Here is a 16,357-nt window from a genome sequence, read left to right as displayed (position 1 = left end):
TGGTGGGAATGGATGAGGCTCCCTGTCAGTGGCTTTGTTCTTTTCTCCGAAAGATCTCAGTGGATAGTCACGGGCTATCCTTTTACTCCTCTTCTTGAAGGACTCTTAAGTGTGGAGTGAGCCAGGGTGACATTTTGTCACCCCACCTGTTCAGTGTGTATATGGTGTCATCAGGAAGGTTAAAAAAGGGAGTTAGGGTAGTATGGCATTTTCAATATGCTGATCACACCAAATTGTATATTTGTCTTGTCTGACTAGTACAACAAAGTCATCCATTGCCTCAGACAATGTCAATGGGCCATCCACGGATGAAAGAGAGCTGCTTGTAGGTCAAACCAGACAAGACTGAGCTGGGAGAATAAGTTGTAGGCGATGACAGAAACAATATTCTTTCTTTTCACGGTGGGAGTGCCTCAGCCATTTAGTCACCAGAGTTTGCAACTCATGGATGACTTTAGACCCCCAGCTGTTAGATGACCATATTAACGTAGTAACCAGGTTGGTTTTTACCCTGTTGGCTTTGTCAGGAGGTTGCCTAAGAGTCAAGTGCCATGCCTGATCTTTGACAGGTGTGATATTAATCATATATTAAGCCATAGGTGCTGGAACTAGGGCTGGAACTAAGGCTGTTGGGGGTGCTGCTCCACCCCCTGGCTTGAAGTGATTTCCATTATATATAGATTTTACTATTTGATTCTATGGCTCTCAGCACCCCCACTATACAAATTGTTTCAGCCTCTGCTTCCTGTGGCTGGAGCTGTGTGTTTGCACAATGAATGGGACTTGAGGGGTGCCCAGCATTGGGCAGGATCAGGCCCTATTCAGTGTAACCTTCGGGAGTGGCCTCTAAGAGTTATACGTAACACCCTCGTGAGCGCCTGAGACCTGCCCCAAGCAGGAGAAGGGCAAGCGGAAGAAAGAACTACATTTCCCAATCGCCTTTGTGCTGCAGGCCGCTTGTGATTGGCCGAAGTCTGCGTCCAATCAGCGAGGAAGAGGTGGCTAACGGTGCGGCAGGTGCTCCCCGAAGGAGGCTGGGCTGTGGGGGGAGGGAACATGGCGCTGGGTACCAGGGCATCGCGGTGGCTGCTGTACCTGCCGGCCGGGAGTTGCCTCCTGGTGCTGCTGCTGCTGCTCTGTGTGCAGCTCGGGGGCGGACAGAAGAAGAAGGAGGTAGAACCGTTCGCTCCTCTCTGGCGAGCCCCGGCCCGGGTGGGGAGCAGGCTTGGGCTGCAGGCTCCCACTCCCGGCCCTATGAGCCCCATGCCCAGGCGCGGCCCAGGCGGGGAATGGGGGTGAGGGGTCTCGTTCACGTGACTCAGCCGCGCTCTCCCCTGCCGGACTCGCCTTGCGTTGCAGGATGGGCTGATCCCTCCCCCGGGCTCTGGGGGCTGCCTGTACCCCACAACGCCGGGGTCTCTGCACGCTGTCATTCGTGCCCCATCGCCGCCTGGGTCCGCAGCCCGTGGGTGAGCCCCCCCTTTTCCGTCTTGCTCAAGGCGCTGACACCCTGGCGTGGATTGCTCCCTAGCCCGCTGTCCATCGCCTGGATGGCTTCCTCACCCCACTCTATAGGAACGTGTAAATTGCTGATCCACAGCACTCGTTCTAGTTATGTCACTACCCCTTAAACTTGCCTGTTAATACACTGGCAAAACAGGCCTCTCTAAAAAGACTTAATTATGTGCAAATTGATAACTGACACATCTCCGGACTAATTACAACAGAATGTTGGATAATTTTGATTTTACTTTACATTCACAATGTTGAAGTTTTATCTTGTTACACCGTTTCACCCTGTGTTTGCCTCAAAAGAAGTCCTGTCCTTTTGAATTTGGCCCTAAATGTAGTTTTTAAATAAAGATTATAAAGTCAATGGGCATGGTTCTATATGCCTTTTTCCCAATTAAAACACTTTAAAAAACGGGAAGAGGGCTAGCTGTACACTGTGTGTTTGGGCTATTGCAGGAGACCTTAATGTGAAATTGACTAGACCTAGTTGTATGAATAATGAAATTGAATGGTATATGTTTGTTGTTCAACTGAAAGTAATGCCAACAGACAAACAGATAAATAATCACAGTGTGCTTGTGTGTACATTGAATCTCAGCTCTAAAGATCAAAGAAACACTTGTAAACCTATACAAGATTGGGGGGGAAGTAGGAGATTAAAAAACAAAATACTAAAACCAAAATCAATGTAATGATTTCCAAAGTGCTGAGCACCCAACAGTCCCTTGGAAGTCACTGAAATCTGAAAAATACTTAGACATCTAAATAGTGATTTAGCTGCTTAACTCTTTTTGGACTTTCCAGCATAAGAAAAGGAAACAAATAACATAGAGTAGGTTCAACTTTCTGATGCTACAATTAACCATGTTTTCTGGATTTAAATACTTGCTTGCCTTTTTCAAACAGTAAATATGTTTTTAGGACTTGTTTGTGTCTGTGTCTTGGAAAAATACTAACATTGCAACTAATGCTTTGACACTTGTAGCGCAGCTGCCACACCACATGCAAGATGGATGAAAACATACTTTTTTTTTTAATGGGTTAAATGGGTTCTTTTCCTCATAAGAAAATAATGGTAACTCAAAGCGAAGTGGCCTTTGAGAAACACTTTTGGTAACGTATGTGTGCATCCTCATTTTACCACAGAGATGGCAAGTAACAGGATCCAAATGGATAGTCTTTCTTGTTTAGCCATTTTTTTTATTACAGTACAAGTTGCTATTGCTCTTTTCCTCTCAAAAGCTTCTACTCAGCCTTCTTGCTTCTAGCAAATGGTTCTCTCCCTCTTTATAAGATCTGTCTACTGTTGTAATTGCTACCTCTTCCTTCTTCCTCCAAATTTCTCCTATACTGGAGTTGAATTTGTCCCAACAATGTACATGCTTCCAGAATCTAGCAAACCATATACAATGTTTTTATTTTTAATATACATTTATAAGACATAATTTTGCTAATTGTGTGTTAACTTTGTGTTCTGCATTTACTGTAAACATATACTGAGAGTTTAACACCCCTCATCCAGCACCAAATCTCATGAATTGAAACCATGCAGTTATTCGTCCAGATACAGTGTGATTAGAGCTTGTATGTGCTAAAAATGGAGCCTGTAAAGGAAGGAGCTGTCATAAACAGATGGTTACGGGTTAATGCCTCTTTTACCTGTAAAGGGTTAAGAAGTTCACCTAGCCTAGCTGACACCTGACCAGAGGAACCAATGGGAGGACAAGATGGTTCAAAGGGAAGGAGGGAAGTTCCCTTTGTTGAGTTTGACTTTGGACTGGAGGGAAAAGCTCCAGAATTCAGCCTCTTATTAAGTAGTGAGTATTAGTGAAGGAAATAAATAGGTTTATTTCTTTGTAACCTGTCTTGTGCATTTAGAGGAATAGTCAAATTTGGGTGTGTGTGTGTGTGTGTGTGTGTGTGTGACACTAAGGGTTTACCCAGGGGAGCATCCTCTGTGTTTGGAATCTGTTGTCTGTGAGAGTAGCTGGTGCGCTAATCTCTCCTAGAGGGTTTTCTTTTACCTTTCTTTTCTTTAATTAAAAGGCTTTTTTCTTAATACCTGATTGATTTCTCCTTGTTTTAAGATCCAAGGGGTTGGATCTGTGTTCACCAGGGAATTGGTGAAGAGTCTCTCAAGGCTACCCAGGGAAGGGAATTAGTACTTGGGAGTGGTGGCAGCCAGACCAGATCTAAGCTGTTAATTGAGCTTAGAGCTTCTCATGCAGGTCCCCCACATCTGTACCCTAAAGTTCAGAGGGGGAAGGAACCTTCACAGGAGCTAACAGATGATATGCTGAAGGAGTGTTCTTGAGGGGAAATATATGAAGAAGACTGTGCCTCCATGAGGATAGAGTGATCAAGGAGGAGAATAATGGAGAAAAGAAACTTCGTGATTTGGTCAGGAAAAAGTTGTTGGTGATTGAGAGCCATTTCAGTGGGATTAAAAGGGTAGAAGAAATGTTAGAATGCACCACGGTAGATACTGGTAGAGAGGAAATTGAAGTAATAAGAATAAAATGTGTACTCAAGGAGGTTGAAAGCACAGAAGGAAAGAAATGGGATCAGAAGAAATTTTTTGATTTTGGGGGGAGAGGTGGGATAAACATGAGGAAGGTCAGGCTGAGTGGTTAAGGACTAGTGGAAGAGAACATGAGACTGCTTTAGGCACTTCACGGGTCCTCGGCTGAAGGGGGAGAGGGTGGAGGAGTAAAAGGAAGCAATTTACTCTAGGTAGTGTTACTTGTTTTTAACTTGCAAAATCAGTAAAACCTTGGTTGGAGTGGGGCTTGTGGGATGTTAGGGAAAAGGGCTCCATGAAGTAGAAGAATTAGAAGTATTGGCAGGGAAGACAATTTACATGAAGAGTATGAACATAGATTTCATAGGGGGTTAGAGTTCACACAGGAAGTGGATGCAAAGCATCAGTCATGATTGCAGGCTGGTAGGAAGAGGAAGGTAGAGTTATATGTGTGAATCATATGATCTACTGAAGAGAGGGCAGCTATTGAGGGAAAGAGCGAGTGGAGGAAAATAGAGAAGACTAAGATGCTGATGGTCTAATAGCTTATTAGCAAAGAATCATTGCCTAAAATTATTATGAAAGCAATTATAAAATAATGTTGCTATTTTAGTACATCAGAATCCAGCAATTTAATCTTTTCCTGCAGAAATTATACACAGTTTTTAAGCTGGCATGCAAATGTTTTAAAGTTGAATATGTGAGTTCTTAAATTCTAACAATGGGGGAAGGAATTTGTGTTAACTGATAACTTGCCAGCCAATATAACCCTTATTGCTGAGCTTAATGAATACTATGTTTTTGCAGTGGTTGCATATTTCTATAAGTACATTCTTATTCCTTTGCTGCATTGAGCTCGTTACTAATAATCTTTGTGCTGTTCTGTATTACGTACATCATGACTATCTGTAACTGAGGAGACAAATAGAAAGGTACAGGCCCTCCTCTATACACATGCACAAAATCCAATAAGTAATAAGGGATAAAGAGAGAACTTCTTGGAAAGTGACTAGAGTGGAGAACAAGATAGAAACTTCCTCTGCTGGCTCACATATGAGAATTAATTTAGTTGGGAGAAACTTCTTTTTGGGCTTGATTCCCACATGTTATACAGTGCCTTTACCTCAAACTGCACTTCCTCCAAATGTAAATTATTAGCCTGATTTGCTGGTCCTGGATTAAAGAATCATCTCAATGGCAGTAATTATATTTATGGTATATTTGGTTTGCTTTGCTTTGCTCTAGTCATTAACATGATTTGGTTTTCAAGACCGCTATTTTAAATAGTGATGCTGGTTTAAAAAATGTGTGGCATCTCTAGAAAAGCATTTATGATTGTATTCACTGCTCATATTTCCTGCACTTTGATAGCTTTTCAGATCATTATTTATTGTAAACTAGCAATAGACTAGTTTGTCTAGTCTGTAATGACCTGAACTTTGAGTAAAATGCATTTGAATTCTATGTGATGGCCTGTAAGCTTGTCGAATTTGACATCATCCTAAGCATTTTCTGTTAATGATTCCTATCTGTCTTGAGATTCATTAGCTGATATGTGTGGAAAATAGACAGTTATGGTGGGAAGAAGGCTATATTTGGGAGGGAAAAATCTCTGAAACAGCTAACAATCTTCCCTATCACTTAAGATTAAAGATGAATGTCTCATTCCCTACCACCTTCCACTATGTGCAGTTGTCTGCTCTGTGCAAAGTGAGAGTAAAGTGGGTGTAAATAATATTAAATCCGAATGGCAGGTATTTTTGATATACTTTCCTTTCACTTTGCACATGAGCAAATGACTGCACAAGATGCAATGCTGTGGAAAATGAGGCCCATAAATAAAATGATTTTTTTTAAAGTCACTATTCCTACAATCTGTAACTTGGTCAGTGATAAAATACTTCATCCTAGCAAGCAAATCTTAGTCTCCACAAACTAAGTGTTTTAACACTTGATGTATATTTTAACTTGGGTTGGTTCATAATAGTTTTCCAGTGAGAAATTGTATACAGACTCATAGTTCAGGAAGCAATGGAAGTTGATACAATACAATTTTATTTCAGGTACAATTTACTTTTGCCTATTCTTTGTGAAGGAACTTGTATAGTAGACATAGATAATGTGACTCACATGGTATTGGTATTGTACACTTATTTTTGGTTGTTATGCCTAGATACATTTTTCTATGTATCTGTAATAAATTATACAAGGTGGAAAACCTGCTCTTTTTGAAGTCAATGGGAATTTTGCCATTGACTTCATTGGGGTCAGGATTTCACTCACATTCATTTTAAATGTATTAACTGGATTTTTTTTTTATACTGAATGAAAACTCAAAGATACTTTCTCATGTTTGTCACTTTACATATGAACAGATGTTGGCTAAATGGTAGTAATAACATGCTAATTTAAGAGTTGCTGAAAAATTTTAATGCAAGACAACAGTCTAAAATGTGAGATACATCAATCTCTATGCATATAGTCTCTTAACATTTATTAGTCTAAAGACTTTATACTATTTATGTTATAAATTGCTAAATCTTGAGGGACAAAATATCTTGCTTTTTGACCATGTTGTCCTTTTCTTCAGTCACCATTACTCAGTAAGCATACGTTTAGTTTTTGAGAGCCATAATGTGCTTCATGCACGCTACGCCTGCCCAAGGGGTAGTAACTCATCATAGAATATCAGGGTTGGAAGGTCCAAAGCAGGACCAATTCCCAACTAAATCATCCAAGCCAGGGCTTTGTCAAGCCGGGCCTTAAAAACCTCCAAGGAAGGAGACTCCACCACCTCCCTAGGTAACGCATTCCAGTGCTTCACCACCCTCCTAGTGAAATAGTGTTTCCTAATATCCAACCTGGACCTCCCCCACTGCAACTTGAGACCATTGCTCCTTGTTCTGTCATCTGCCACCACTGAGAACAGCTGAGCTCCATCCTCTTTGGAACCCCCCTTCAGGTAGTTGAAGGCTGCTATCAAATCTCCCCTCATTCTTCTCTTCTGGAGACTAAACAATTGCAGTTCCCTCAGCCTCTCCTCATAAGTCATGTGCTCCAGACCCCTAATCATTTTTGTTGCCCTCCGCTGGACTCTTTCCAATTTTTCCACATCCTTCTTGTAGTGTGTGGCCCAAAAAATAGGGAGGCTATGACTTCAGTATTCTGTTGGGGAACATGCTTTTCTATTCAGTACATATTCTCTTATGCTAGAAGTAGGGGGATTGGTCCTTATTGCATTTAAATCTAATACTGGAGTTATTTGCAGAACTGCTATGGGAATGCAGTAATTTACTTCAACACCTCTCTGTTGCAGCCAAGAAATGTCTGATTAAAAGTGGTATGTGAGCTGCGTTCTCTAACTGTGTGTTTATCTTTGGTTGTTTATATTGTTACTTCAGGACTGGATGTTCATATTTGGAGCCTACTTCTCTTTGCAGCTATAGAGTGCTATTATACAGCTCATGACAGAATCTCTGGGTTTTGTCACTGCTGCGCAACTGTTCTTGCTACTAGACACAGTGAACTAGATAGGTTAGCATTAGTGTTCCCATTACCATAACTTTTTATTATAGTTGAGAATTGCTTACTATACACTACTTTTGCTGTTGTCATGTACTTTAATGAAAATAGATATAATAGAGCTGGGTGGAAACTGAATTTTTCATTTCAAGGGGAATGTTGTGAATCTGATTTTTCCTTCTGTTCTGAAATGGAACGAAATCAAGAACTGAAATGAGATTTTTTTTTTTTTGAGTCACTTCTGGTCAATCTAAATGTTTTAATCTGATTTTATTTTATATTGGATATTTAAAATATTTACTAACATTTGATAGAGATAATTGAAATGTTATGTTTCCAAAGTCGACATTCCATTTTAAGCTTATCAAAATGCTTTTTTTTTTTTTTTTTTTTTTTTTTTTTTTAATTTTTCTTTCAATCTTTCTTTCAAAAATCTTTGTCTAACTTTGTCCATTTCAAGCAAACATTTAGCCCAGGGGTTCTCAAACTGGGGGTCACAAGGTTCTTAACTTGGGGGGATCATGAACTCTCAGCCTCTACCGCAAACCCCACTTTGCCTCCAGCATTTATAATGGTGTTAATATATAAAAAGTGTTTTTAATTTATAAGGAGGGGTCACATTCAGAAGCTTTCTATTTGAAAGGGCTCACCAGTACAAAAGTTTGAGAACCACTGATTTAGCCTTTGATGAATTGGCATTTTCCAACTGGCACCAAAAATGAACTTGTGGTTAAAGCACTGGACTGGTACTCAAGAGTTCAGATTTTGTTTTCATATCATCCATTGATTTCCTGGGTGACAAGTCAGTCAATCTTTGTGCCTCCAGTCCTGTTCCTAGTCATCTAGTTTCATTTTGTGTCCCTTTTGTAGACCCTATCTTGTCTGTTTAGAGTATAGACTTTTCAGGGCTGGGATTGTCTCTTAATGTGGTCATATAGTGCCCACCACAATAAGGCCATAATGTATACTAAGGGCTCTCAGCGGTATTGTAATACTACTACTTCACGCTTAGTAGTAGTATTAATGATGATCAAATTCAGAACCTCCATTTGAAAAGCAATATCCTAATAAAGACACTTCACTTTTCACATAAAAATCACTGCTTAACTATAGAATACCATCATGCAATCTTTTCTTTTTGCATCAATTCGTAAGGCTACATCTACACATGGAGCTAGGAATGTGATTCGCAGCTTGAGTAGAAATACTTGTGTTAGTGCACTAAATATAGTCGTGTATCCGCAGTAGCGTGAGCAGTGGCACAGGCTCGCTGCCCTGAGTACAGACTCTTCCAGACCTAGTGCTTAATTTGTAATGAAAGGTGCTGAGGCTCAAGCAATTTTTTTTACTTTCATAACTGATGCAGCAAGCCCAAAGGTGCCGGGGCTATTAACTGCCAAGCATAGAGGTTCTGGGGCTCAGCCCTGGCACAAATTAAGCACTTCCTAGACCTCACAGATACATATTCAGGGCTGCTGCATGCTGCTCTCTGTGCTACTGAGGCTTCACTAATATTTTTAGCGTGCTAGCTTGAGTATGCCTGCTCGAGCTGGGAACCAGCTTAGATTCAGTCATTGCTCAGATTGTTATTGCTTTGTCTTCAAAAAAGCTTGTGGCGCTCTTCCTTTTTCACCATAATGTTCCTGCCACTTTTCTGTTGCTGTTGGGCATTGCTGATCTTGAAAGGTCTAAAGCTTGCTTTCCTCTACATCAGTGTAACTGCAAGCTTGGAAATAGAAGACTTTTCTATAAAACTTTGGGTCATCAAGTATTGCGTTCTTGTTCTATGAGTGGTGTTTACAGTGTCATTAGTTGCAGTGTTGGATTCCTGTGGCTATACAATATTGGAAGCTATGGCATTGGATATTGTGTTTTCTTTACAACTGTAGAGATAAATTGAGTGCTTTGTGGAATATATGGTGTGAATTAATGGACTTTGCTTGTGTTTGCCAAGCTTTTCAGTAGAACACTCCATAGGCTTATATGAAAAATTAAGGTAAGTACTAGGAGGTAAAAAGAACAAGAAGTAGCCTGAAAATGGTGTATACCCTCGTATGCTTCATACAAGTGTGGTAATTTCAGTGTATGTCCCTTCTCTTCTGCTAGCAACCATCTGTGGAAACAGACTACCAACAGTGGAAAGCTAAAGCTGTGGATAAGATGGAAAAGAAGTGAGATGGGAAGGAGGGGTGGGATGGATATGGAGAGCTGTTTACATATTTTTATGGAAAGAGTTGCCATTTAAGTACAGGATATAAATTGCTGTTGGAAATGTGATGGGGAACGGCTCTTTTCAGTGTGTTATAGTCCCTTCCACCCAGCTTTCTGTCCAGTATTTGAATCTAGCTTTAACATCTATGAAACTTTTTGATTTCATATGGCTTTGTTAACCCAGCAGGTGGGGGGCGGGGATCCAGTTCTACCAGTTCCAGATGCTCAAATGTCTTGAGTTGGGTCCCTAAAAAATCAAAAGATTGGGTTAAATCATGAGATTCTATTTACTGATTGCTTGATTTGGCTTTTATTTGCCTTTGAGCCTTTAGAGTACACTTGAGTTATGTTTTTTTGCTTTTCTCCAGATTTTTCTCTTGAGAGCTAGACTTTTTAAAAAAAAATAAATGGAAGCTAAGATTCTCTAATTGCAGAAATCCAGGAGCTGGGGCTTTAAGAAAAACAACAAATATGGTCAAACTTGTGATTAAATTATGAGTTGGGAAAAATAGGAATCACAGCCATTGCTTCCCTCTATCCTTCCCAGGGAAAACCTGTCCTCTGACAAAACCTTGGCTTTGCGTGTTAAAGGCTGTTTTTCATTAAGCCATCTTAGTAATTACATAAAAACATCCGGAACTAAGTTGCTAGCAAATTTCACCCTTCATGAAGAAATCTAATTTTTCTCTGGTATTGAAGCTAACTGCACACAAGACAATCAAACAGCTTTACAACTGCCCTTTCCCAGAATCTCCCTGCATTAATAGATATGGGTACTTCATTGGCCTTCAAAACTTTTGGAACCCTTCCTATCTTTTATAAGCTTTTTTTTATTAACAACAACAAAAAAAAAAAGATAGTGGCTGAGCCATTTTTAGTTTAATTCTCTAAACAGCTGGGATGAATTCCATTTGCTCTTGGAGATCTGACACTCCTCCATCCCCTTCTGCTCAGCTGCCCAACCTGACCCTCCCAGAAGGCAAGGAGGCCAGAAGCAGTCATTTTGAGGGTGCACTCGAGGACAATGCCCCAGCCAACGTACTGAATCCACCCACCTCCTTCCTCAACTGCCTCCGGCCTTTCCGGTTGGCCTGGTCTCGTATCACCTCAGACCACTGGGTGCTTGATACAGTTTCTTCAGGCTACACCCTGCAATTTATAGCAGACTGTCCCTCTTCAGGAATCCTTCTCATGAGCAACTCCTCATTCAGGAATTCAAAAACCTCCTGTGCCTGGGGGGCAGTGGACAAGGTTCCTCGGAACATGGAAAGAAGAGGATTCTACTCCTGCTAGTTCTGAAGGCAAAAGGGGGCCACTGGGAGCTGAGTATCTGGGTGCTGGAGACAGGAGCACTTCTTAAGCTGTTTTCAGTTAAGTCTGCAGCTTTTGGGGAACATGGTTCAGACCTGGGTCTGTGTTTGCAGCAGGCTAGCGTGTCTGGCTCAACAAGAGAGTGTACTGAAGTCCCAAGCTGGCAGGGAAAACTGGCTCAGAGGTAGTCTCAGCACATCAGGTGGCAGTCCCAAGGGGGTTTCTGTGACCCAACCTGTCAGACATTCCATTTCCCACCATCCTACCCCTCTCGGAGTTGCTGGCAAGAAGGAACTGAGAGGGCACAGGGCCAGTGGCGCCTGCTATACCGTCACATGAAAGGGGCATTCCAGATGGTGCCACAGCTGGCCCTACAGATAGAGTGAAGGCAGAAATCTCCAACAACTGTGCACATGGGTGCACACACACCTAAAATGGAATGGACATGAGCAACACCTCTTGAAGAATAAGGCTTGGTCTACACTACCCCCCCTAATTCGAACTAAGGTACGCAACTTCAGCTACGTGAATAACGTAGCTGAAGTTCGAAGTACCTTATTTCGAATTAGTTCAAACTTACCTTGGTCCACACTCGGCAGGCAGGCTCCCCCGTCGACTCCGCGGTACTCCTCTCGGCGAGCTGGAGTACCGCAGTCGACGGCGAGCACTTCCGGGTTCGACTTATCGCGTCCAGACTAGACGCGATAAGTCGAACCCAGAAGTTCGATTTCCAGCCGTCGAACTTGCCGGTAAGTGTAGCCAAGGCCTAACAGTTACAAAAAGGTAGGAAACAGTTTTTTACAAACTAAGATGTGGGAAATCTTGAACCGTTGTGAAAAGATGCTCAGGGTCTTGACTGCAAAGTGGAGAAATATATTAATTTGTGTAACTTGGCTTTTATTTTATTTTACATTGGAAGGAAGACACTGTTCTTGAATCAAGACTCAAAGCTTGAAGTTTGCTGTCTTGAAATTTTGGGGGAATTAACCAAAATAAGCTATGTCTGAAAATGCACAGTAAAATTATTTGAATGTAATTCTAAATGTTGCTCTCTAGCCCATCAAAACAAAGGAGAAAAACAAATAAACATGCTTGCTGGAATAATTCCTTTTTCCCTTTATTCATGGGTGCAGCACAACCCCACTTAAACCTCTCTAATGGAGATGTTGTAAAAGTGTGGCATATATAATTGGGCAGTTCGTGTCTAAATAAATCATTACAGAAAAATGTAAAGTCTTCTTATTTGTTGAGTATGGGAAGAAAAGAATGCTTAGAGCAGCCTGATAGCACTCTTGTAATTAGATTGCTGAAACTTTGTTTTTGTCCCAGATGGCTCCATTTGGCAGCCTCATGCCATAGACGGATCAGCAACTTAATTGATCTTTCTTACCACTCTGTTCTACAACCATTTATGCAGCTTTTCCTATGTGTGTGCATGAAAAATACGGATTGTATCTGCTTCAGTAAATGCTATGGATAAATCTTATTTAGATGGATTAGACTGCATAGCCATAGGGAAAAAGTGTATGTTGTTGGATGACTTATTGCTTAGAGGCTTCAGACTGAATAATATCATTTGAACAGAACTATTTATTTGTATGAAGGTTGCATTTCATAGGGTAAAATAAACTAGTTACCAAAATAAAATGTTAACTGTATGCTTTGTGGACCACTTTACTGAGATCTAAGATAATTTAGGTAGGCATGAGGAGATTAGACTTTTATCTTTATGTACAGTTCATTGGTTTTCTGCCTTCTGTAACATCTAGTGAATTTAATCTTCGTTTTTTTCATGCTGAAATTTTACAATGATGAGGTGCCATGATGAAGTTAAGTATTAAATTACATTTGGACTTACTCTGTGTACAGTGGTCCTCAAAGCAGGATTTGAAGTGGATGAAGTCATATTTTTGCATGCTTTTACCACCATATACCAAGTCTGCTATACCCAAACAAATAAATTAACACATTAGTATTTCTATCATGCTGAATTAATTAGTTATTGTATGGAAGAGCTAGAATACTAAGTGACTCTACTTTGGTCACATTAAGGAATCCTATAAAGTAGAGATGGAGTCTAACTTCCCTCCCAATGCAGACTTGTTTGGAACACTATTTTCTCTAGTGTCTTGTGTAGTCTGTTTTATGGTTGCTGAAGTAATGAGGTTTCCATCATTCTCAGTGAGGCTGTTCTCCAACCTTTACAACTTACTAGTGGGACTACTCCCTGGCTGCAGGAAGCTCTGTACCCCTTCCCCACTTCCTGCCCCCATCACTCCTCTGCCGCAGATGGGAGGGTCACTGTATGGGAACTGCCCCCGCACCCCATCCACCCACCTCCGTGCATTTGGAGCCCATTCCACACCCAGAACCTCCTCCACTGAGCCCTCTGCATTCAGACTGCCCTAGTCAAGCCCCCACCCCTGGACTTGAATCCCTACACTGCTGAACCTCATCCCCTGCATCTAGAGCCCCATCCTCCAACACATGGATCCCTGCTTCACTTCATCTCACCACCCCACCCCATTCCCCCCAAAATATAGAAGTCAAACTACACCTATGAACATGGAGTGGCACTGGTGACTACTTTTGAAGAAGCAATTTGTTGCTGAGAGGTGAAATAAGTAAAGGGGGATATATGAACAGAAAACTAGTTTTTAAAAAAGACTTTGGGGATTAAGACAAGGATTTTTCAGGGACCTTTGTTTAGACTAGCTTTCATTGGTTAGGCAAAATTAGGGTATTCCCTTGCAAACTGCACCCCAGAATCTCACACATAGGTTAGATAGCTATCTATCAAATTGTTTTCTTTGTACTGCCAGCAATCAGATTTCAGTAGAATTTGGGGAAGGCATTAGTTGGCTAATATGACATTAACTGCAATGTTTTACTTTTTCACATTTGTCACAATAGTTAGAACTTTAGGTAGATCTGTTGTACCTTTCTGACTTTTATTTCCAAAAGATGCTAAAAAGATTTTCAGCCGCTATTTATACTGTCATTGAACCTTCGGAGAGCTTTCTTGCTATCTATGGATCTAGTAGTAGAGCATTGCAAAAAATCAGTGCAAAGCAGATTAGTCATCCATCACCAGGAAAATCAATGTTGATAAGATAGCTTCTTATCTGTGAATAACCATGTGTCTTAAACAGAACTTCTGTTAGTGCCATATAAACGTGTATAAACTCCATTAATAAACAACTTTCTACTGCACCTCCCCTCTTCCATACTCATTAGGGACCAGATTTTGCCACCCTCATGCTGAATAGTAGCTTGTTCCATGAGTAGTTCCACTGACGTCCATTTTGGAGTAAAAGTTGTAGAATCTGGCCCGATGAAGATCCACAAAGGACTCCTGACCTTTCTGCAAGGTGCTGATTTGAGTTTGGGGGCAGAGACGAAAGGTGTTTTGCAGTGGGTTGATTGTGACCTTGATTGTGCAGGTAGATTAACAAAGCACAGATTAAAAAAAGGCAAAACCAATATAACAGGAAATTAACAGCTTTAAAATGTTTTTATATTGCATGACTCTAATTGTATTAAATATTGACTCATTTAGTAGCATTACCAACTTCAAAATATTTGTGCTAGATCAAGGCATTCCATATAGAATTAGAAAATGATTTTTTTTAAGGGATATAATTTTGAAAACTATACAGTAGTAACCTTCTTTCAGAAACATTGTAAAATGATCTTGCACTATTTTTCTACTAAATTTAAATCTGAAGATTTAGGAGGAAAAACAATTACATTTTGAGGGTGGGATTTTCAGAAGCATCTAAGTGATTTATGAGCATAAATACTATTGAACATTAATGAAGCTTGTGCTTCTAAGTCACTTAAAGGCTTTTCAGAATTCTACTAAAAGTTCATCGAATAACTTTTGCTTACTTAGGATGCACTGGAAAGAAAATGGAGTACTCCAGACATCAATGCTAAGAGTGATGTGGCTTAACTTTGAGATCACTTTCATGTCTGTAAGTGGTATCTTTATCAGACGTACCTAGATTGTATGATATTGAGATATATGTATAACTCCATCCAATATGTGTCCATATTCATTGTTTCTGTTCCTTCTCTTTCTTTATCTCTTGAGCAGAGGACACCTCTCTAAATGTTTCCATTGGTAGTAGTTTATCCGTCAAACAATCTTCCGTCTTGCATTGTAACCTTTCCCCAACCCTCATTAGGGGATCCTTTTCACAAGAACTTGATAGAATTCTAAGTTTGTTCACTATTAGTTGGGTGCCATAGTGGAATTCCTGAACAGTTTTGAGGGAAGGGATTTTATTTCATTGTATTCTCTTTCTGATCCCAGAGAGAGAGAGAGAGAGAGAGAGTGGCCTGTGAACCATTCCAGGCCTTCAGCAGTTCATCAGTTTAATCAGAAAGTTCAAATTCCATATGCTTACTCTAGTCTCAACCATATCCTCATCCACCTAAGACTGGTTTGGTTCAACTTCCAGAATGCATATTTTCACATCTCAGTGAGATCTTCACATTGAAAATAACTGTGGCTTATTGTGGGAGGAAATAATAACTGGTCTTTCCATTTGGACTGTCTGTGGCATCTCAAGGACATATAAAAGTACTTAAGTGTTGTAAAGCTGAGTGATGTTTGCACACATGCTGTCTTTTGTGAGAGGTCTGATCCTACAAGCATGGTCAGAGCCCTGCAGGGGAGAAGGTAGAAGAATGCCTAGTTTGAAAACGCAGCTAGGGCTTTAGCTTGCACAAGGGCTCTGAGCAGCTCATTAGTTGTGGGTCAGTCTAAGATCTTAGGCAGCTTTGCACAAGCTTATTGGTGGAAACTTTGCCACCAGTTATGTGCAGCTGAGCTGTGGCTTTGGGGATGTCAGAGGCACCTCAGTACCTTGGTGAATCTAGTTCAAACAGCACATTGAGATGTTAGAATATCCATGACTACCCTTATTTGGACCATTCACAGAAATGAAGCAACTTCAAAAGGTGATCTTGTCCAACCCCATGCTCTGAGGCCATCCCTGACAGGTGTTTGTGGAATCTCCGCCATTGGAGGTTTCTAAGAACAGGTTAGACAATCTCCCTTGGAAGCCTATATGAGAACTTAACTACCCTTTTATACTTAGAAAGCTTTTCCTAATATTTAACCTGAATCTCCAATGCTGCAAACTAAGCTGATTCACTTCTTGTTCTGTCCTTGGTGGATGAAGAGAACAATTGATCATGGTCTTGTATTAAGTACTCATAAAATGAAGACAGTTGTGAGTCCCTCCAAGCCTCCTCCCCCACCCCCCCTCA

General features: G+C 40.8%; 1 protein-coding gene across 6 annotated transcripts in view; it reads left to right on the top strand.

Annotated features, from left to right (window-relative positions):
* The first annotated feature begins 984 nt into the window (after nucleotides 1-984).
* Nucleotides 985-16,357, top strand: part of TUSC3 (tumor suppressor candidate 3) — a 290,536-nt gene continuing 275,163 nt past the window's right edge. For 2 of the 6 annotated variants that reach the window (XM_008168476.3, XM_065596817.1), the window contains exon 1: nucleotides 993-1,173. In XM_008168476.3, the coding sequence (XP_008166698.2) occupies nucleotides 1,057-1,173 (117 nt within the window). In that variant the 5' untranslated portion in view covers nucleotides 993-1,056. Of the gene's footprint in view, nucleotides 1,174-16,357 lie in introns of all 6 variants that reach the window. The other 4 variants (XM_065596815.1, XM_065596816.1, XM_005282085.4 and 1 more) reach the window with 3 other exon arrangements.

This window comes from Chrysemys picta, chromosome 5, assembly GCF_011386835.1.
Source record: "Chrysemys picta bellii isolate R12L10 chromosome 5, ASM1138683v2, whole genome shotgun sequence".
NCBI classification, from domain to species: domain Eukaryota; kingdom Metazoa; phylum Chordata; order Testudines; family Emydidae; genus Chrysemys; species Chrysemys picta.
This window is presented reverse-complemented; position numbering and strand designations above follow the sequence as displayed.